General features: G+C 31.6%; 4 protein-coding genes and 1 non-coding gene across 6 annotated transcripts; 4 read left to right on the top strand and 1 right to left on the bottom strand.

Moving 5' to 3' along the window:
* Window positions 1-2,088: 2,088 nt before the first annotated feature.
* LOC123885285 (uncharacterized protein At5g01610-like) lies at window positions 2,089-4,074 on the top strand. The gene is made up of 3 exons (XM_045934561.1): window positions 2,089-2,373; window positions 3,048-3,102; window positions 3,416-4,074. The coding sequence occupies exons 1-3, from the start codon at window positions 2,287-2,289 to the stop codon at window positions 3,796-3,798; spliced, it is 525 nt and encodes a 174-aa protein (XP_045790517.1). The 5' UTR covers window positions 2,089-2,286; the 3' UTR covers window positions 3,799-4,074.
* Window positions 4,075-5,241: 1,167 nt separating this feature from the next.
* Window positions 5,242-6,934, top strand: LOC123885284 (eukaryotic translation initiation factor 5A-2). The gene is made up of 5 exons (XM_045934560.1): window positions 5,242-5,472; window positions 5,570-5,692; window positions 5,778-5,834; window positions 6,426-6,500; window positions 6,616-6,934. Exons 1-5 carry the CDS (start codon window positions 5,350-5,352, stop codon window positions 6,715-6,717), a joined length of 480 nt encoding a protein of 159 aa, XP_045790516.1. The 5' UTR covers window positions 5,242-5,349; the 3' UTR covers window positions 6,718-6,934.
* A 1,316-nt stretch (window positions 6,935-8,250) lies between these two features.
* Window positions 8,251-11,072, top strand: LOC123885283. Its single transcript, XM_045934559.1, has 3 exons — window positions 8,251-8,565; window positions 9,448-9,570; window positions 10,437-11,072. The coding sequence occupies exons 1-3, from the start codon at window positions 8,331-8,333 to the stop codon at window positions 10,574-10,576; spliced, it is 498 nt and encodes a 165-aa protein (XP_045790515.1). The 5' UTR covers window positions 8,251-8,330; the 3' UTR covers window positions 10,577-11,072.
* Window positions 11,073-12,377: 1,305 nt separating this feature from the next.
* On the top strand, window positions 12,378-12,480 carry LOC123887755. Its single transcript, XR_006801755.1, has one exon. It is a non-coding gene; the product is annotated as a U6 spliceosomal RNA (small nuclear RNA).
* Window positions 12,481-13,030: 550 nt separating this feature from the next.
* LOC123884187 (protein IMPAIRED IN BABA-INDUCED STERILITY 1-like) lies at window positions 13,031-17,688 on the bottom strand. Of its 2 annotated transcripts, XR_006800710.1 has the most exons (10): window positions 16,695-17,493; window positions 16,190-16,474; window positions 15,746-16,063; window positions 15,272-15,499; window positions 14,945-15,042; window positions 14,703-14,790; window positions 14,073-14,591; window positions 13,594-13,726; window positions 13,357-13,427; window positions 13,031-13,309 (listed from the first exon to the last, which is right to left on the bottom strand). XR_006800710.1 is itself a non-coding variant. In XM_045933223.1 (9 exons), the coding sequence occupies exons 1-9, from the start codon at window positions 17,019-17,021 to the stop codon at window positions 13,408-13,410; spliced, it is 2,016 nt and encodes a 671-aa protein (XP_045789179.1). In that variant the 5' UTR covers window positions 17,022-17,688; the 3' UTR covers window positions 13,031-13,407. The 2 variants fall into 2 exon arrangements, 1 of the variants encoding a protein (XP_045789179.1); XM_045933223.1 differs by having other exon boundaries at window positions 13,031-13,427; window positions 16,695-17,688.
* Window positions 17,689-23,179: the final 5,491 nt, after the last annotated feature.

Genomic DNA, 23,179 nt, shown 5'->3' with positions numbered 1-23,179 from the left:
AAGCCACTTCTTCTATGATGAATATTATGCACTTTGAAGATGATATAATAAGCTTTACAATAGGAATTTTGTGATCAAACAATAAACATAAGTTACTTCCATGTTATGTGTCAACATTACTCCTAGTACTTTTTGGTACTACTTGTAATGGCTTTTGGTAGGTAACAAAAATCCGAGGTTGATAATTTTGAATATGGTTATTGATCGAGACTTAACAGGAAATAAAGCACACAAAAAAAAAAAGTGTACTACGTGTTAAATAACCGATTATCCAAAAAACTTAAACTGTTAGGATAGGATCACATCAATGATTTTATATTATTTCTAACACGCCTCATCACGCAAGTGCCCACTAAAATATTTAGAGTTCCATTCATCTTGTGAGAAACAAAAATCAAGACCTAAATTTAACCAGAAATTGATTTTTACATGTTTAGTTCCTCTAAAATATATTAATTTTCTCCTGAATTGATTCTAACTTGAAGCTAGTTTTTTTTTATCTTATAATTGATTTTTATAGTCAAATTTCTTATTCAACTCAATTTTATATAAATATTTATTCAAACATAAATTATTTTATCTTCCACTAAACTTTAATCAGAATCAATTTACTTGTAATCAATTTTTATCACCGCAAAAACAAATATACATTTCTTCTTTTGATATTAAAGGACCTTGATTAGTTGCGACAACAATTGAACCTATACTTATTAGGCCCCTATTAAAAATATTCCCAATAGTGTACTGAATTAATTAGCATATAAGCAAGCTATATATTGTGAGTCTTGTGTCATGGCATGGTGATTCACAGATGAGATCTCACATTAAGTAGTGATTGAATGTGAAACATCATCTACCTACCTTCACAACAGTTTTTAACCATACATACATGACTAATGCATAGATATACACTATAATTAATTTAGATTACAAGGCAAGTTATATATGCAAGTAATTATATCTCTTATATTCTAAGCTTATTCCGATAAGCTAACTCTAAATCTTATCTTTTTTCCGATAAGCTAACCCTAAATCTTATCTTTTTTCCGCTCATTTTTCCTCTCATTTTAACATTAATTTAATTCAAATAAAATGTTAAAAAATACCTTAACAAGAATCGAACTCATGACGTTTAAAAATTATTTGGTGCATTTTCCACTAAGCTACATCAATCAATCTAATATAATTTGGTAACCCACGTGTAATAAATATGAAATCAATGCTTAATTTTGTTTAAATAGAAATTAACTCCACTTTTTTTATACAACTCCAATTTTTTTTTATGTAATACACATTCAATTTCTTTTTATACAACTTGTTCAAAAAAAAAAATTCTTTTTATACAATTTTTTTTTGTTTAACTAGAAATCAATTAATTTCTTTCCTCTCATTTTTTCTCCCATTTTTTACATTAATTAATTTTTCATTAGATTCTTGCAATATTCAGTTCCAAATTAATTTAAATAAGATGCATTATAGATTTGCATTTGAGTTATATATATTAATGTCTTCCATTTATTTTATTCATTGGAATCATCTCAAGTACAACTATTTTCAGTCATACACTTTATTTTTCTTGCAACCTTTGATCATGTCTCACAATTTAATGGAAAAAAGATCTTGATATTCATTGTTTGAGAAGTGCATTTTTGTCATGTTTTGTTTCTTATAGTTTTTTTTATTCACTTCATTTAGTAATTGTTTTCTTTATGGTATAATAGGGTCATTAGACCAAAATCTCATAACAAATCAAGACAAATACACCAATGATGCATTTTTTGTCATATTTTTTTTTCGCCACCAGTATGTGTCGCATTGGCCCAGCTAATTTGGTTCGGGCTGGGGGTTAATTTCTGACATCAAATGGTTAATGTTACTCTAATTTTTCATATATTTTTTAATATTAAAATATTTTTCTACCGTGTTTTCTATTGTTATATATTACAGCTAATCAGACCCGTGCGTGCACGAGTCCTATATAATTACATCAATGTTAATCAAAACAAATCCCTAATTGTAGCTCATATAATTACTGCACAGTAAGCAATCACTTGATTATAGCTATTACAATAAATTGGCAAAATCAGTGCCCCGGACACCGGTTAGAATGACTCATCAAATTAATGTGAGATGGTTGGTCTAACACAACGTACGTCCAGAGTTGTTATGCAGTATACTGTCTGAGTTGTTTACTTTACCATCCAAGACAGTGACACACAGACACACACATTTAAACACCATTTTCACTTTCCATTCTTTCTGCAAGAAAAACTGAGAAGGAAGAAAATGGATAAAGCTCTGACTAAACTTGGTAGCTATTGGGTCTCCAAGAAAGCTAAAGAAGAGTTTTCCAACATAACCAACGACCTATCTGTATGTATTCATTTCAGTATCTCAGCCTTTTTTCTTATCTGTAAATTGCATTTATATCTTGAATTTCTGGTTGTTTCTTCTGAGTTTATATGATTGACATGTAGAATGCTAGAATACAATTTCATATATAATACAAGGGTCTTATTTTCTAGGAATCTTGAATGACTTGAGGATAAAGATACAGAACATGTAACTAGCCCATGTTGACTGATATCATTCATATTCATATAGTTGATTGGTTTTCTTGGAATAATTAGGGAAATGAATTCGAGTCTTTTAGTTCTTGTGAAATAAAATGATTGAATCTGCTTGGCCTATATTAATTAGTTTATATCAAATAATGTTCTGTCTATATATAAGAGTGAGAGGATTAGTAATGCTGTCAAAATTAATTTTGTTCACGATTTCGCAATTGCAATGATATGAGAATTAAGGGGTGTTTGTTCTTGTTTAGAGTCATAAACTTCCCAAACTTGAAGAATACAAAATGATCTTAATGAACAATGAGTCAACAACATGAAGAGTGATTCCTAGGAGTGCCTTTTAACTCTTAGTCTTAGTCTTAATCAGTCTTTTGTTCTTCTTGTTAATGTGAATTAATTTGTTGCAAACTTTTAAATAGTAGTATACATACTTTTATGTACAACAATACTGATATGCATTTCCAATTTCAGTCTCTCTCAAATACTGTTGAAGACAAGGCAAAACTTTTCATCAACAAGCTCAAAGGTACTTCCTATTTTTAACATACATTTGCAGTAATGTTTTAAAAACCATACAAAATTGGTCAGTTGAACCAGAAACCGGCTAGGTAACTCGATTCCAATTACATTGTAGCTAGTTGGATTGAACCGTGGATGGTTCAACCGGTTTTCATTTTTATAACGTTTATTTATATTTTGCACCTTAATACTTTTGAGTTTTGACCGATTGAACTATGATTTTGAGGTCTCATCTCATGGTTTGATTTCTTGCGGTTCAAGAATAGTCTATTTTTCACACAAGTGATTACAGTAACATTTTCAAATCTGTTTTCTAACAGGCAAAACTCAGAAATCTTTACCAGATCTCCTTAAAGAGCACAACCTTCCTCCGGGTCTGTTTCCGCGTAACATAACATGCTACGAGTTTGATGAATCAAAAGGAAAGTTGATAGTGCATTTGTCCTCCCCTTGTGAGGTATGCTTCAAGGACTCATCCATTGTGAGATATTCAAACCGTGTCAAAGGAACATTGTCAAAGGGGAAACTCATTGTTGTAGATGGAATGAAGACCAAAGTTCTTGTTTGGGTTAAGGTCACTAGTGTTTATGTTGAGAGTTATAAATCTGACAAAGTATGGTTCACTACCACTGGTGTTAAAAAATCAAGGTCTAAAGATGCTTATGAAATGCCTCGTGATGCTGTTAAGGTGGAAGATTATTGATTCCAATGAATATAGGTCATAGCCTTATTAATCATTAAGCAATTCATTAATTCAATTTGTTTGTGTAAGCTTAGAGATGTGAAGCTATGGTACAATATTTAGCATATTTGGAAAATATGTACATTTTACATTGTGACTGGTTTTAAGAAGAGCACTCTAGTCTATTCTAAGATTCTAAGTGTTTGCAAGTTCAATGAATGTTGCAATCTAAGTCGTAGTATTTAAATATAGTTGTACACCATAAACTTGAAATATGTGTGTGTGTTTTTTGTTTAACATTTTGGTATCTTTATTCGTTTGAATAGGGGTTGCTATTCTAACTATTTGTGTGTTCTCTGATTGTATTTTAAGGGTGTGTTTAGTTTGAGAGAAAGAAAATGAGAAGAGAAAAAAACACGGATTTCAATGAATGTATTTGGACTAGCAATAGCCTAAGCTTTCACAATAGAAATTTTGTGATCAAAAGCAATAAACAGAAGTCACACCACCACGTTCTGTGGTTCTTTCTGTTAACATCACTCCTAGTACTACTAGATTCTTGTACTACTTGTACTGGCTTTTGACCGGTAACAAAAATCCAAGGTTGACAATTTTGAAATGATTATTGAGACTTAAATAAACATAGCCTTAATTAGTAAAATGTCCCTTAAACACATTTTTTGTTTTACATTGGTCGCTTAAAGAAAAAAATGATCGAATAGGTCTCTTAAAGAAAAAAAAGTCTGAATAGGTCCTTTAAAGACATATTTGTTAATCAGTTTGGTCTTATTCGGACTTTTTTTAGGGACCAAACTGATTAATGGAGATGTCTTTAAGGGACCTATTCAGACTATTTTTTTCTTTAAGGGACCTATTCGGACCTTTTTTTTCTTTAAGGGATCAATCTGAAACCAAAAATATCTTTAATTTACTAATTAAGCTATAAACATAAGATAAAGCACATAAGGAAGATAACTAAACTTTTATGGATTAAATCAAAATTTGTAATGTAATTTGTATCGTTCTAAATTAAAAAATACCAACTTAAAATCTAGATTGTTTGATCTTAATTTAAGGATTGAATGTGTTGAATGCCTAAATGCAGCTTTTTTAGCCGATAACTACCCCATGCCAAATTTTGAGTTGAACTTTTAGCAACCATACCAACCTGCATGTTTATTTTAATCTTTCACGAAAATAAAACTCAAATTAACCCGAGACATGAACAAATTAGTGATTTATTATAACAAGTACTAATTTGTTTCTAGTATAAATTTTCATAGACTAATTTAAATTTTATTATTTTTAGGGAGTAAATTGAATCGTGAAAAAATTGTGAAGGTAGAAAAATGTGTTCCCTCTCTTATTTATTTTCAAAAATAATAATTATGCATTTAGATTTATCTTTTAAATAATATTGGGCCTTGAGCCCAAAAGTTAGCGTCCATTCCACGCTGAAAGCAAATCTAAAACTTAAACATATAAACAAAAACCCTAGTTTTACTACTTAATAATTCTCTCACCGCTCTTCTCCGTCACCGCCACCGCCACCGCCACCGCAAATTCCCAACGATGTCGGACGAAGAGCACCATTTCGAATCCAAGGCCGATGCTGGTGCCTCCAAAACTTACCCTCAACAAGCCGGTACCATCCGTAAAAACGGTTACATTGTTATCAAAAATCGTCCCTGCAAGGTACTTATCCAAATTCTAATTATTATCGTAATAGTAATCGTTTTGTTTTGATTTTGCTTATTAGATCCAGTTTTTCTGATTTGTTGATTTTGATTAGGTTGTTGAAGTTTCAACTTCTAAGACTGGAAAGCACGGACATGCTAAATGTCACTTTGTTGCAATTGATATCTTCACTGCTAAGAAGCTTGAAGATATTGTTCCTTCTTCTCACAATTGTGATGTATGCATCTATTGCAAGTTTCTGTTTTCAAATTTTTGTTTTCCATTGCAATATTTAATGTTATTGCAATTTTTGTTGTTTTCAGGTGCCTCATGTGAATCGTACAGACTACCAGCTCATTGATATATCTGAGGATGGATTTGTGAGTTTAACTTTTTGTTAATAGTTTCCTTTGATTAATTGATGCCCATAGAAGTGATTATTAGCTAAATAATTTAAGATTACTTATAGAGGTTTTTATGTGAAGTTCAAGTTGATTTGTTGTTTTGAAAAAAAGTGTAAAGTTGATTTGTGTTTGTTTATAATATTGAAGAACATTATTTAATATTCTCTAATTCACATTAAAAATGTATTATTTTTTAAGCTACTAAACAGCTTTCATTTAAATAAAAAAAACTTTTTTTTTTAAGTTCTCACTAATTTACAATGCTTAAACAAACAATTAAACCCCTAAAAAATGGATCTTGCTAACGCGTGTCTTAAAGGACACATCATGTTAAGAACCCAAAAGTAGAATTTTTGCATTGAAATATACAATAATTTGACTTAACTTTTGAGAAAAATATTTCTATATTAAGGTGATTACCATGTGCCATTGGGATACATGCTAGCATTTGCCCTTCAAAAAATATTCCCATAACCCTTTTAATAGCTGTATGGTCTGTAAAATCTAAATGTATAGTACTTATTATTATTATTATTATTGTTTAATGATGATGTTGTTGTATTGTAGGTGAGCCTGCTCACTGAAAATGGCAACACTAAGGATGACCTCAAGCTTCCAACCGATGACAGTCTGCTCACTCAGGTTTGTACAGATCTAATGTTGCATTGTTTTGGGTTTTCACAAAAGTGATGTTATTTTACTTTATGTCTTTGTTTCATCTGATTGAGTATGTACCATTTGATTGCTTTGTTTTCAGATCAAGGATGGATTTGCTGAGGGAAAGGACCTAGTTGTGTCTGTTATGTCTGCTATGGGTGAGGAGCAGATTTGTGCCTTGAAGGATATTGGTCCCAAGTAACTAGTCTATATTTTGGCCAGTTTGTTGTTTTCAATTAAAGCAAGATCATTTTTCTAAGTTTTTGTTTAAGATTATTGTCATACTAGTGGTGGTGATGGTGTTTATGGATTTTCCTTGGTTTAATCTATTTCTCTGTTGTCCTGTGACTATTATAAACGAGGCCCATGGGAAGTTGTCCTTTATCTTTTTACGGTGTTAAGTTATTATCTTTTTACGATGGTATAGTCGCAGCCGAAGTTTTGTTAATCACCCGATTTCAATTCTGTTACTTCATTTGCGTGTATTCAGCTAACTCGAAACTATCATTAGTAATAGTAACCACTTTAGTTTATCCTCGAAAGCGCATCCTCTTTTAAGGCGGAAAATAATGGTTTGATTTTGTACTAATAACTTAACAAGTAAAAAGTAAGTTATAGTATTTGAAAGGTCATTTGAAAAATTCATGTTTCACTAAATCCTTTAGTCATCGCAGAGAATCCAATCTCCCGAGACTCTTGAATCTTAACCATTTTCTTTTCATATTTGATAAAAGAAAGGGCAAAATGTCTATTAGTAGTAAATTGTACAATGTTTAATCAATAGACATTAACCAAATGGTGAAATTGAGTAACAACGTTTATGAATTAAAATATTTACAATCTCATTGATGAGAAAAGATCCCTCAAATGTATATTTCACGCTAGAGAATTTTTTAATTGTTAATTTGAAGGTTAAGAATCCGCTGCATGGTTGGATGACATTCAGTAATCTAACATTTTTAGTAGTTATTTTATAATATTTTAGGAAGATTTATATGAAGAATTTAGGGAATTTAGTCCAATTGAAGACAAGAGTTCGAAGAAAAAACACAAAACAATGTGCAAATGCTGAACAAATCATGTATCGTAGAGGATCATATTATTGCAATTCAGTCTTTATATTTATTCAATTATCATCCGTGTTTAATGTTTTTCACAAATATAATTTGTAAATTGATTCAAGTGCCGACTAAGTACTAACACTAACATTTCGTAGTGGAACTGATATAATTGTTCAATCAAGTAGTTTGGGTACACATATCGAACTTTTGATTGTGACTTTAGAATTCAGGTACTTTAATGTTTTCAATAATTTTGGACTCACCTATGACACTAGGTGTTGTTATTAACAATAGGATTCTAAATACATTGGCCTCAACTATTTTTGTGTTAATTCGTCGGTATTAAGAATTTTGTAATGGATAACCACAATTATTCAATAGTTATTCAATAGTAATAGAGAATGAATTTGAAACAATGCAAAAATAACTCTACTTCAAAACCATTAGATTATATATCGAAAGAAAAAGTATAAAAATAAGGTATTTACGATTTTATCAGATCTATTTGGGACTTTTTTTTACTGTTTTTCTCGTCTGAAATTCAAAACAATTTTTTTTTTGTTATTCAATCAAATCTAAAAACCCCCCAAATTGCTACTTTAATCCTAAATTTATTTAAATTAAAATGTCGACCATATAATTTTTTTTGGTACATTTTTATTATTGACAATTTAGTACATTTACTAGTTTACATAAAATTGTTCATATAGCTCTAGCTTTCTGGTTTCTCACTATCTCTCCCGTAACTGTTCCCATGACTTCCTCGCCGCACCGTTCCGGCGGCGAAGGCGACGCTAACGCTGATAAAAGGCCGAGATTTTTCGACACAAAGACAAAAAACATCTGTTGGGCAAAGGCTGACACTGTTCCCGGCCGTCACCCAGAAAGGTGGCGCAAAGACGCCGCCGGTAACATTGTCTGTAAACGTTTCTTCAACTGCCTTGGCTGTCTCTGCTACGAGTACGATCACATCATCCCTTATTCCAAAGGTTCCATTTTTCTCTCACCCTTTTACCTTCTATTTCATTTTCATCCTTTATTTTCTTCTGGGTCCTTCTTATTTTTCTATTTGCATCACTTTACTCACTGCTTTCATTGGAACGATGTCCATTAGATTAAGTATATAGTTTTGATATTTTCTTTAGAAACTGAAATTACTGAATATTGAGCTACTTACTAGTGAAATGTGGGTGGTTTCCAAATTGTATTGATGTTTCCTTTGAACAAAGTGTGGCTTTTTATGATCACTTAGGACCTGTTTGAATCGCCTTATTTGAGCTTATGGAAACAGCTTATTCATTTCTATGAGCTGTTTTCAGCTTATTTTCATTAGCTCTTTAAAATAGCTTATGAAAATGGCTTGTAATTTATGTGAAAACAATTTGACTTTATTTTATCTTTTGTTTATAGAAATAGCTTATACATAAAAGTGGTTGTGCTATAAGCATTTAATCAAGTATTTTATCCAAACAGCGCTTGTCTATTGTGGGCGTTCTTTGTTTTTTATATTGAGGTTTCTTGTCTTAACATGTTTTGGATAAAGAGAACATAGTGAGACTGTGTATGGAATGTAGAAGTGTAACCTAAGATACAGCTTAGTATTTAGCATTAGTGAAATATGGTAATGTTAATTTTTTGAATTTATATGATTATTGCTTCTATTGTGGATATACAGAAACAAGTATTTTAGGTGGCCACCGGTAGGTATATTTCTAGACCGACGAAAAAATACTTGATATTTGGTATTTTATAAGGACAAAACTTAGGTAACACCAAAATCAATTCTCTCTCAGCATGTACCATATAAAAACAGCATCTAAGTTTTGTCTTTTTGATAATTGATCTATTTGACATGTGAAATTATGTTGTAGGGGGTGAATCAACAGCCGATAATTGCCAAATACTTCAATCAAGAGTGAACAGATTAAAATCAAACAAAGATCAGATTGATTCGGATAAGTTGAGAGGCTACTCTTGTGATATTAATTTTACTGGTAAGCATGATTCCTTATCTTCCTTTTTTAACATTGAACCTGCCCTTTAACCAATTGTTATGCATTTTATCCCGAGGGAGTTATTTATTAAACACTATAATAGTGGAATAAAATGTTAATAAGTTTTATTCTAAAACCCATGTCACCTTTGTAGTATTAGAAGCTCAAGCCACTCTCTTGGAGAACCCTAAATAAAAAATGTTAAAGATTATAATCATACTTTAGTTCAATTTCAGGTTTTTACACTTCATATATTGCATCATTGAAGAGCATCTCCAAAAATATTTTTTGTTCGTCTTCCTTGGTCAGACAGATTGAATGAATTTCCTAAATGCTTTATAAATTCATTTACTATTGCACCATAAAAAAAATAATAATAATTCATATGAGTTTTCCCTCCCGGGTGCTCCTGTAATTTGCTTTTCTCAGTTTTATATGCTTCATGAGTTTGGCCATTGATGCACGTGTGTTATATTATAGCATTTTGAAAACTAGTGCTTTGTATCCAAAACAAAAAAACGACAGTGCTTCATTTCGGTTGAATCCATTAATTAAGAACATTTTCTTGTTGCTATAAATTGCTGACCCTGATTCTGAGGACCTCTAGAATCAGTTGTCATTTGTCAATATTCTTTATGTTGTATCACAAGGCGATTGTTCGGTGTCCTGTTATAAGAATTTCTATGTAAATCTTGAGATCTTGTTCTATTACATTTTGAGAGGCGATCCATTATTGACTTGTTTGTGTGAGTTCTATATCTTCCACACAACTACTTGTAGACATATTATTGTGCAAGGAAAATGTTTGATGCACAAATTTCTCCCAATTCATTAGCAACCTACTAATAATTTTGATCAATAAACAGAAAAGGAGCTCGACATAATTGAGATGGCTGTTTATGGCGATGTAATCCGGCCAGGAAACCAGTGTAGATGCAGAACTATTGATGAAATGCTTGGAAAATACAAGGCCAAAGACAACACAAATGCATGCAAGTTACCATAGAAGGAGGAATCTTAGCCGCGATCAACAATTTTCAAGACTTGTATTTATTAAAAGAAGCTCCTTACCCTATTCTTATTTTTTTAGACAAAATATTATGATTTCCTCACTTTCCGTCCTTGGTCTTGTGTAAAGATCGACATCTAGATGGTTAATTAAATATAACTTGACGAGGAAAAGGAGGGTGTTAGACAGATTAGAGAAATCAGGAGGTGTAGATTTCAGATAAAAGTACCCAATAGATTGTTGGGGAAGTGCATTAGCAAAGGTTTATATTACAGTACTGCATTGTTGCGAATTCTCAACTTGGGAAGTCTGTTATATTTTCAAACTACACGTGGAATGCATGTTCTTTGTTGTTCACAAGTGTTCACTTGTCTTAGAGATTGATACACTATATGGAACAAATTCTATGGCTTGTATTTAGATATTGTGGTGGTAGAATGTGTAATTTAATTTGTGATTGAAGTATTGAACTGATTCTGTGACTGATAATAGTACATTGTTTTTGTTTAGTCTCTCATTATCTGAAAGTTGCATAAGACATCGACTAATACGAGTTTAGTTAAGGAACCGATATAGTTTTATGCTTCATTCGCTCGTTTAATTTTACGATTTTAAATCATTTTTTCGAGTCTTTTGCAGCTACTCAGTCTGGTTTGGTTTCAAAAATAAAATTCTAGTCACGTGTTTTTGCAAAAGAAGATCCAATACTATCAAACAAACAAAATCGATGTAGTTTTTGCTTGATAGTTTTTTCTGGATCAATTTGCAAGTTTTATTTAGACCGGTTTGGATGTAAAAACTCTTATTCAAAAGGACAAAAAAGATAACTGTATTCTTCTTTCAAACACAACACATAAAGTTTTTATGATTTCCTCCCCTCTCATCCCTTGACACATTGAATTATAAAGTAGCCTGAAAAATTCACCCCAAATGACTTGCATTGCTGATAACAAGTATAATATGGACACCAGACAAGTATTTTCCCTTATTTTGAGATACAGAACATCACATAAAATTTAAATAGAGAGATTATAAAAGACAAATATGAAACATACAAAATAGTATTGGACAAAATGTGATGATAGTACAATTACAATATAAATGATGTGCCAAGAATGTGAAAAAGGCATAAGGCTACACAAGAGGTACCTAATTTTGTGTACACAACACATTTGGTGGATTCATAAACATAACCCTAATTCTGTTTACATAACTTTTTCTACACAAGAATGTAGAAAAGGTTCTGAGCTGCAGACAAAACGGAGTTTGGCCTTAATTGCAGAACCAGGCAAGACACGAACAAGATCATCGTACATAAGGTCGACCACTTGACAGAAAATCGCAGCTTATTTTAATTTTAATGCAATTGACATCGACTTCAATTAACATTGCTTCATAAACATAACCTTAAAGTACAATAAATTATACTTCTCACATGTTGGTGGATTGGTCCCCCAAAAATGTGAAAAGGCACAAGACAAGATTACACAAGAGGTACCTGATTCTGATTCTGTGTACAGTACACCACACATTTGATGCCTTAAAAAACATAACCTTAAAGTACAATAAAATTATTATAATGATCTTTGTATACGTATCCTGTGAGGGAAGAACTTTCATGTTCTATCTACAGTGACCGCGATGCATCTTACTAACTTCTGGTTAGGGGTGTACATGGATTGAGATGAAGGCCAGGAAAGTACAGTACATGATATTTTGCAGTTTTCATTCAAGTCCCACATCGTTGCGTTTACAAATATTATCAGTGTTTATATAGCGCAGGCATACAACATCTAGTGTCCCTTCGGGGACGTCCGATAAAATTGGAACGATACAGAGAAGATTAGCATGGCCCCTGCGCAAGGATGACACGCACAAATCGAGAAATGGTCCAAATTTTTTTGTCATTTTTTCCCTTCGATTTCTGAGTTAGGGTTTCGATTCTTCCTTTTATTCTCGTCAATTAGGGTTCTTTTTCCTTTGATTTCTACTTACTGGTGTGTTTTCGTGTTTGCATTTTGGCTTTTCCCTTGCTCATTCCTTTCATTTTTGCCACTGAAGTACAGTAATTGTAATGGATTCTTTTGATTATCAATTTTTCATTGTTGTGCAACAGTGCTTATGAAGAATTTTGTAAGTAACACTGATATTATTCAAAACTTGAGAAAGTTTTCAACAAAGTAAATGATGGTTGCATGCTAATTTACTTTGATTTTGGTGTATATACTGTATCATTCTAAAGACACAAATTTGCAGTAAAATCTGTGACCTATATAAAGGGTCAATTACATTGCAAACTAGATTTAATTCTGAGCTGTCTTAGTTATATAGAAAAATGTTCAATTCATAGCTTATCATAGGATAGGATCCATTTAATTGTGAAATTAGGGATTACTGGATCTGATTCATTTTAGCATATTTTTAGCTAAATTATGATAGTATATTTTTTTGTGAACTGTAAGATTTTGAAAAAGCATAAAAATTTGAGGAATGTGGAAGTGGAATACATCAAAATTGTGCTTCTGCTAAGTAGTATATGCTAACTCTCCTTGATTGAAAAATTACTATATCTGATTCCTTTGAAGTTTAAAAGAACTGTGAAAAATGAAAGCTATGCTCAAATTGGTGTTTAAAGCTCTTAGGTAACAACTCATGCTGCTGTATACACTGTACATCCTGATGTTCCTTTGTTCTTCACAGTCACAGCATTGAGCTTGGGGCGGTGGAGGTTGCGCTTTTGCAAGGACATTTTGACTCCATATCGAGGGACCTATCATCTATATCCTTCCGTAATGCCATACGAATAAAATATTAGATTTGTTGTTACTTTAATTCCCACGCTTTTTACCTGCAATCCAGGAATCTTCTCATTACATAAAGATTAAATTTTGAGTAGCATAGTTCCTAATTTAAATTTATAAGATTATTTCGAGAAATTTAGTCCAATGACACAAAAGTTAGAAATATGTGTTTGTTCTTATGGCTACAATCTTCTTGAAATTACTGTCATGTACCTCTCTGAAACCATGATCTTCGGACTGTATGCCGAATGTGGCGCTCATGTCTTTCTAAGAGCTCATCAACTGTATGCATTTGAGATATTAGAGGCCCTGAAAATTCAACTTTCTCTCCTTGATCCTGATAACTCTGTAAGAATAGAAACAAATAAGGATCCTGTCTAGGCAAGGATGCATGTATTATATTTGCCTACTTTGGCTTCTGCTGCCAAAAGCTTTAAAGGGTTAACTTGGTCAATTTTTAGAATTACATGTCTCAAACATTGCAAATATCAATACTTCAACAAATGTGTATTGTGAGTATCTTATTTGCTTTTTACAGTTTAACTTAAATTTTAGTTTTTATATTTTGAATATCATCTCATATGAATCTCTAAATATTGAAGCACAAACAGAATAAAATGCAGAAAGAGGCGCATAAACTGCATTTCTCATAAGATAATATCGCATCTCATATGCAATATTCACAAACTTACCCTGTTACTTCTCCTGGACAGTGAATCTTCTCTATGATAAACCATCATAGACAGTTCTTGTGAGTGGTACTCTTCAGAAGTATCAAAGGAATCCGGGCGGTCAAACTTACTCCATTGATTTTGCATTACTAGCTTAGAAATTTCAAATAGATCACGGCCTCTTGAGCTGGTGCGTTCCCCAAAAACTTCCTTATTTTCATTGTTTCTATTATCATCAGAAACTTCCCTTGAATTTATTGTAGAAGTTTCTAATGAATTAAATATATGTCCTTTAGAAATAGATCGAGTGTGGGATCTAATTGAAGTAGTGTCATCTTTACGCCTTTTTGCCCATGCAAATCCACTTGATTTTGAAACTTGTAATGGTCCATGAAAGGGAACATCTGCTTGAGATGCATTCTTCATATGAGAATCATCTTCTGCTTTACCATTGGATGGCTTTGATGCCTCATCACATATGTTAGTGTTCTCTTCTTTAACATCTATTTTTTGTGTAGTTTGAATTTGACTTTTCAAATCCTTTAAGAGAAGATTACGAGCAAGATGTTATTAGGTGAGAATTAAATTTAAGCAATAGACCATTGTTGCAAAACAATGTGCATGCACACAAGGAAAGAAAGCAATGTATACCGGTGCAAGGGGTAATTTATTCGGTCTTGCTGGCTTTCTTGATGTTCTTCTTGATTCAGGTCCACCAACTCTCCCAGCAATCTTTTTCCTGAAAATTCATCACCATGTATGATTTAAAGAAAATACTAGTACAAGTAATAATTTCTGGTTTGACTTTATATTCCTAGAGACCAGTTGGTATGTGACAATCAAGAACTTTCTTAGCCGATAAAACGGAATAAAATAGACAGTTGGATGTTTACCTTTTTGTCTCCTCCTCGTGTTTTGCATCGATCTCTTTGCTAGGTGGGTATACTGGTAAGCTTGATGGGTCACATGCATAAGGTTTTGTTTTGAAATACTGAAATTGGTAAGAATAAAAGATTTTAGTATCAGAAGAGAATAAGAGTTCAAAACCATATATGCATAGCAGAAAACAAATTTGTGCTTATGATTAAGTATGATCAAATTCAAAACAGACAAAGCCGATAAAAAATAGACCATGTTATGCAATAGAGATTAATCACTGAAAAAAGAATGCTGCAATACTTTACAAGAAACACAAATACAACACTGCTAAGTTAATCTACCTCCGACGAGAGAGCAGATGAAGCAGTTCCGCGTTTGTTTGGTTCAACAGAAAGAAGTGTTTGTAACAAATTTACACTGGTTGCAGGAAAATCTTTAAATGTTTCTCTTAGGCAACTATCATATGGTTGTTGTGGCTTGAACAAAGTTGCATGAGGAAGTCTGGTCTTTTTCCAGTATTCGTCTGGCGGAGAGCCACAAAGCTTGAAAATTTTGTGCAATTGTTCAACCTGTAAGCATATATCAAAGATGATTTATGAGAGATTCAAAACAACAGGTAAAATAAATTATTGGATTTGTAATTCCCATTTCATCTGTTTATAATCCACTAGCCTCATGCAATAAGGGTATTGGACTAAGATTTTTACATTACTATAGAAAGTAAAATGTGATTTTTAAAACATTTACACTAACTGGTATCATCAAATGGGGGAAGGAGAAAAGTGCATACATTTTGAAAAGATAGGTATTACTACCTCTGTTCTTCCCTTAAGTATAGGCTTCCCAACTAGTAACTCTGCAAAGACACAACCAACACTCCAAATATCCACAGATGGACCATAATCTGTTGAACCAAGCAAAAGTTCTGGAGGACGGTACCATAATGTGACAACGCGACTAGTTAGTGGCTGCTTGTTCCCGTAACTACAGAAATTCGCCAATCCAAAATCTGCTACCTTTAATATCCCTTCATTATTCACCAAAAGATTTGACCCTTTAATGTCCCGGTGCATTACACCCCTTGAGTGACAGTGCTCAAGACCAGATAACAACTGTTTCATGTAGCATTTGATCTGCACAACAAAATCATTTTGTCCTTTTAATCAATCTTTCATCACAATTCATAACCAAAGTTTTAAACTATTGTTGCCAATATTCATAAGGGAAAGTTAAGTTAAGCTAAGGTAAGCTAAAAATACCTGTGCTTCAGTAAAGTTGATTTCTGGTTTTGACAAGAGCCCTGTAACATCATGCTCCATGTACTCAAATACAAGGTAGATGCTACAAGACAATCTTGAAGTAATCAAGCCTTCCAGTTTAATGATATTGGGATGATCAAGCCTTCTAAGAATCAATATTTCTCGTGCCATAAACCTCACACTTTCTGGCTCAAAATTGTCAAATCTCACCTTCTTTAAAGCCACTATCTTCCCCGTCTCAATCTCCTTCGCTCGGAAAACACTGCTATATGTTCCCTGCCCAATCTATTCATACAGGTTCCAAATAAACACCAATTGTCAAAATAATAGTACCGATATTTCGAGCATTAATTACAGAAATTTGTCTATAGAATCTACATTAAGAATCCATATAAACAATTTATATGACTTCAACAAGATTAAGAATGTGCTACTGCTAGTGCTAGCCAAATTATAATTAAGAATGAGTTTGAAGTTAACCAAATTATAAATAAAACAAACAAACCTTGTCAAGTTTTTCAAATGCATCAGAACGGAGAGGAACCCAACCATGAATAGCTTCGGCGGCAACGGAGGTGATCCAAGCCGGCCAACCGGCGGCAGCTTGTTCTCCTTCAACATACTTACTGAGATTCCCTAACCTGAAACTCAAAGACCCAGTTTCACCATTCAAACTGGTTCTCCCTGACTCACCTACCTCACTCCAACTAACTCCAAACGACTCATTACTCTTCTTATTCTTCTTCTTTATACTGTTATTCCTCTCTGAGTCAACTGAGTGGTCAATGGCAGGTGTCACAGACACCCCTTGCTTCACAAACACACAACCCATGAATGTTGCCTCATCAACTCTGATGAAAGAAAGACAACACCTTCAACTGTTTAAGAATGAATGTGAAAATGGGTTTGGTTTGTTTGATACTGTAATGCACCGCACAACACGAACAATAGCAGAAAGCTTTGTTTCTGTCTGTCACTTTTTGTTTTTCCTGAAATTGCGGAGAGATTATGATGTTGGAATTTTAATGAGTCTGGCTCACAAAAACAAAGCACCGAAATCAGCGGAAAAACATAAAGATAATTCACTCTTATGTTATAGTATCTGTTCTGTTTCTGTGTATCAATCTATGTATGTCATGTATTTGCCTTTTCTATGAAAAGTACTATTCATTCATTCATTAACTCAAATGCAAATGAAGAAAATACTGTTTTTTTGTTTGTTTGCAAATTGAAATGTAATTAATACGTTGGTTTGGTTTCTTTGTGTATGAAACAAAGAAAATTTGCATGGGTTTGATTGGTTCTAGAATAGAGCGCGTGTCACAATATGAAGACTAGTAGTTACATATGTTTTGTTTCGAATCCGGATGGCATACACGTCTGCTGTCAGTCAGAGAAGATCTGGTCATCCAATTAATATTATTTTAAGTCCGAACATTCTTATCTTAATTGAACGATCAGATCTTCTGCAACTGCATGACTGCATGGAATCCAAATCCGTTTCTTTATTTGGGTCATGTCAACATTAATAATCAATTATTATGAGTCACGTATTGCTTTTACACTTGGCAATGGTATTGGGTCGTTGTTGTTGTCTTCATTAATAGCTCCCTCTAATCTCCTATTTTTTGCTTTCAATTTCAATTTCAACTTTCTCTTCTTTTTTTTCCATACACCATTTTAATTACATGGAAACATGGAAATGAAATTTGTTAATTAGTACTAATATAGTTCTCCCCTTAGTGTTACTGACATTAATTAAGTTATTGTTTTCTTGAATGAATTATGTATAGAGTATAGACTTGTAGTACAAGCATTGTTGTGTTTGATTTTGAAGGATTGGAATAATAAATGGGGCAGGGAAACTATATGTCTATGAGACTATATGCTACAAATTTAAATGTTTGTTAATGGTTTGAAAAAATTTGCATTAGGAAATTAAAAAATGTAACAATCTATATATCTTTCCCCTATCCTATATATGTTGATATTGACCACAGTTTCTCACTACCTTAGAGATAACGCTACCTAGCTAGCTAGCTTTGAAATATTGGATATCTATGAGTGGGTACAAAGCGTGCTTGATTAATTAGTGTAGGACACACTAGTATGAAGTGCTCAATTCATAGTTGGGACCATTTTTATAATTACAACTCAATGAATTTTCTCAAAATGCAACCCCTTTGTTTGAATTCCATTAAAATTCATTGTTGTCAATAAGTCTCATTAGTTGGATGAAGATTTTGGATTATTCATATTCTCATTTCACTAAATGAAATTTGAAATACTAATACAAAATATAAATTTGTCGAATCGAACGACTAAGATATATTGATCATAGTGACTACACAAATTTTTCAATGTGTCAAATATATTTTTAGACCTTGAATATCTATAACATTTTCAAAATTTATCTTTTACATGCTAATTTCCTAAAGGAAACTACTAAGAAGTGTCTTCAAACATTGATTAAGAGTGTGTGGAGAAAATAAGAAAAGGTAGACCAACATTTGGGTCAATTTAAACAATAAGAAAACTTGAGTTTTACTAATACTTAATGATGATTCCTTTTGCTAATGCATTTTGGAATTTAATAATATAATGATTGGGCATGGTGTATTCATAGCTGACTTAAGTAAAAGAAGGATAGCATTATGATTTGGTGACTAAATCCATGCCTCCCATATTAATATTCCCACCTTATTTTCAGTATGGATGTTTTTTAAGTAGCCTAAAAGAGAGGGAGCATAACTTTCTTATTTCCCCACTATCATTTTTTTTTGTTATTGAAAAAGGAAAATGGGATCCAAACCTCTAGCAATTATTTTTTACCACTATCATTACAAATTAGTACTAGTTTTGGAATCCTAGATAATTAACAGCTAGGAACATAAAGTAGAATGAATAAGTGGGTTACTTAAATTTAGGTTTAGGTTTGTGCAATTATGCTAATTGAAATTTTAATTCATATTTTTTTTTATAAGAAACAAATCAGAATCAAGATTTTGACTGGTGTTCGGAAGAAGCAGCCATTCAGGGCACCAAATTTTTAGGGATACCAAATTTTTCACACACTGCATGTTAGTCGGTTACACCAGATGCATGTTAATGTAGTATTTTGGAAAAAGTTTGAGAAATATGATTTTAAATTAAATGAATTTGTAAAATTGGTTGTCAAATTGAGTTTGAAATAAAGTGAATTGTGTTTCAATATTTTTGTGAAAGCAAATATAATAATGTAAAATATCTAGTGCAAAATTTTCAACCTAACATATACTTTAGGCTTAATTAATAAAATGGTCACTTAAAGACATTTTTGATTTCAGATTAGTCCCTTAAAAAAAATGTTCGAATAGGACCCTTAAAGACATATTCGTTAATCAGTTTGGTCTTATTCAGACCTTTCTTTAGGTACCAAACTGATTAACGGAGATGTCTTTAAGAGACTTATTCAAACCTTTTTTTTTTAAGAGACCTATTCAGACCTTTTTTTCTTTAAGGGACCAATTTAAAACCAAAAATATCTTTAAGGGATCATTTTACTAATTAAAGCGTATACTTTATATCATTTCTAGGCTTCTAGTTAAAGAGAGAAGACAAATATTGTCCAATAGTAACCAAACTATATTTTTCTGTAGTACAAAATATCGAATTTCTTTTCCTTTGCTGTAAAGTTATATATATAGGTTTCTTTTTTATCTATTCAACATGTGGTGTGTCTGTCATCACACTGATGTTCACTGAAAATGGTAAGCCTCTTTAACAATCCTTACTCCATCACTTTCCTTCAAGGAAAAAAATATGATTATAATATGTCATAATTGCTGTCTCGTACCTCCCGTGATCTAAATCAAGATCTCCCTTCTATAGCATGAGGTGCACACATGACACATGCAGAAGAATCATACAAATAAAAAAAAATATGTATACACATTTATATATATGGTATGGTTAAATTTTGAAAAATGATCTGGAATTACATTCTCATTCAAGTGATTTTTATAAAAGGATATTAAAAATAGGAGAATGTTAACATGTGCACCAAATGTATATGTTAAGAAGATAAATGTAGTAAACATTAAATGTTAAGTTTGTGAATTCAACTCTTTAAACATTAAATATTTTGTATTATTAAATGTTATATTTATACTTTTAGGTAGCTTAACATGACCCTTAAAAATATATACTAGTAATAATATTTGGTTTTGTAAAATTTGAATTAAACCCTTGTATTGAATCAATGTAAATAAATGTAGACAGCATTATGTAAACTTTTGCATAAAAAAAAAGTGGGAAGGGACAATGAAGTATGGTAAACTTCACATGTACAAGTATTTTTATTTTGTTTACCAAAATGTACAAGCTTGCACCCATTATATTCCCCTAAGAAAGTTTCATTAAGAAAAAAATATGATGATGAGCACCAATTATTTACTGCAGGGGTCAAAACAAAGAAGAAAAAGTCCACAACTTTTTTTAATATATGTATACTAGTCGATCATAGAAAAAAAATTGCTTTTCTTTCATGCAATTGTCAAATGCTACAAACATTTTGACAAAGTTGGTCTGATAATAATAATAATGATAAAAGTTGTTAGTGCCATAGTGGGGTAATATAGTGTATTTTAAATTGCAGATTGAGAAAATGAAAAGAAACACTAAAGACAAACTTGTACACTTTTTTTTTTATTATTACATAAGCATGTACACTTTAAACATTAATAGTACGTATTAAACTAATAAAAAAAAAAAGAGAGAGACAAGTGATTTAATGTACACCAAATGAAACAAGTGAGTAAGGTAATAAAATTAATTCCTAAGAAAAAAGATTGAGACAAATAAGTTAATGTACACCAAATTAAACAAGCTATAGTAAATGTAATGTTGAACAAAACATGTGAAGTGACTTTAGTGATTAATTTTTAATTCATTCTATTTGATGGAAAAAAGATCCATAGGAAGATATGTAAAGGAAACTTAAAACCAGCTGTAGTAATGTAAAAAGAATAAAGTGTAATGAAATGAGTAACAAAAGAAGGTGGTTGTGGTAGGTCAAAGTTTGGTAACAAGTGGGGATAGATATAAGGATTTTCTTTATAAATATTAACTATGATTTTTATTTTGAAAGATAATATTAGGAATATTGACTTATTCTTAGGAATAATAGCATACTTGGGAAAAACTACATTACATATATACACAGAGAGGCTCGCATGCATGTGCGAGGTGTGCGACGGCATAGGATCTCAAAATTTTGAGGGCCTCAACTCAAAATTTTGAGGTCCTATAATATTACTTATATATTATTTATACCTATAAAATATTAGATGTATATTAATAGATTAATTTTTAGGCCATAAAATAATAGTTATATATTGTTAATGTTCATAAATATCATGAGTATCAATATATTAGTTATCTATACTCGTAAATATAGTTCTAGTCCATTTTAATCTTTGTATAAAATTTAATCTTAGATTATGATGTTCCTTTTTGACGTTATATTCAAAGATAATTATTTTGTATTTCCTGTTCATTTAATTTAATGTAAGATTTAATATTGATAATTTATATGTTTACAAGAATGTTTTTTTTTATATTATATGCAATTTAAATCGATAATTTTTTTAATCTTTTTTATTAAGGGGCCACTTTTATATTTTGTACAGAGCCTCCTAAAACTCAGAGACGCCCCTGTATATACATATGCATGATGCTATAGGGAATTTTACCACATGAAGAGTGAAGACACACATCGATCGGTCATCTATTTAAGAACGAATGGTTTAAATTTTAAGTTTGATTGTTAGATTTAAAGAAAATCCAAATCAACTATAAAATTTAAATCGTCTGATTTTGACTGTCATTCAATTTTATAAGATGTCTGTCACAAGGTAAACCAAAACCATAACACTAACTACTAAATTATGTTTTGCTCATTAGGCTATGTAAAATGTTTAATGAAGCTACATATTATCAATTCTCCAATAAAAAAAATTACATGCTTGTCTGTTGTTAGAACTTGGGTCAATGTTATGTTAATCTGGAAATCTGTAAACAAATAAATTGTTTCAGTCATCACTAATACTAATCATTATTAGATTCCTGGTTTAGTGAAATTAACTTTTCTTTAAAGTTAGTGCTATTGTTCTAAAGCCAAATTTCTTGGCGGAGTTAACCAAATTTCTTGACAAATAATTTATTTTGTTCATCCTATATTCGTTCATCCTATAAAAAAAATATTGGTGGATATTGTATGTCTTTAATGTAGTAACCAAAAATATACTATATTCGTTCATCCTATAAAAAAAAATATTAATTCATTCAGTTCTACATAAATACTATTATAGTAAATACAATTGAATATTCACAAGCATCTACTTATCTAAAGTCTAAACTACTCACCTTATCAAAAATAAGGCAAATGCTAAATAGTGTTCCCGGAACACTCTTTAAGCCCTTAAATAGTAAGTTTTTTATAGAATTTTTATCGGAATGCATAAAGTCAACGCATTGAAAATTGTAGTATTTAACTTTTTGAATAACAAATTTCTTTAAATGGAATGCTTAAAGAATGCCTCGGGGGCACTCGTTAGCAAGACCCCAAAAATAAAAACAACAAAATATGCTGAGCCATTTTTGGCCTATATGTTTTACGAGTACTGTAATGCTTGGGCCTAGGAAAGTTATCCATCAGGTTCATGATGTTTTCTCTGGAACTCCTGCTTTTCTTTTATACTCGCAAAAATCTCATTTTGTCTCTTGCGGTTTGAAAAAATTTGGCCAACTTATTTCGGTTTATACAAATCGAAATTTTTAAACATGGAAAAAAAATCGGTTTATATAAACCGAAATAACATAAATGTTAAGAAAAGAAGAAAGATTTATGTGAAAATTCGTGTAGAGCTACATGTGGTAAATTTAGCATATCTCTCTGAATATAAGTCATATGCTAATGGTTTTTAATCTAGTGTAAAGAAGACAAAATTT

This window comes from Trifolium pratense, linkage group LG5 (genome assembly GCF_020283565.1).
Source record: "Trifolium pratense cultivar HEN17-A07 linkage group LG5, ARS_RC_1.1, whole genome shotgun sequence".
NCBI lineage: Eukaryota > Viridiplantae > Streptophyta > Magnoliopsida > Fabales > Fabaceae > Trifolium > Trifolium pratense.
This window is presented reverse-complemented; position numbering and strand designations above follow the sequence as displayed.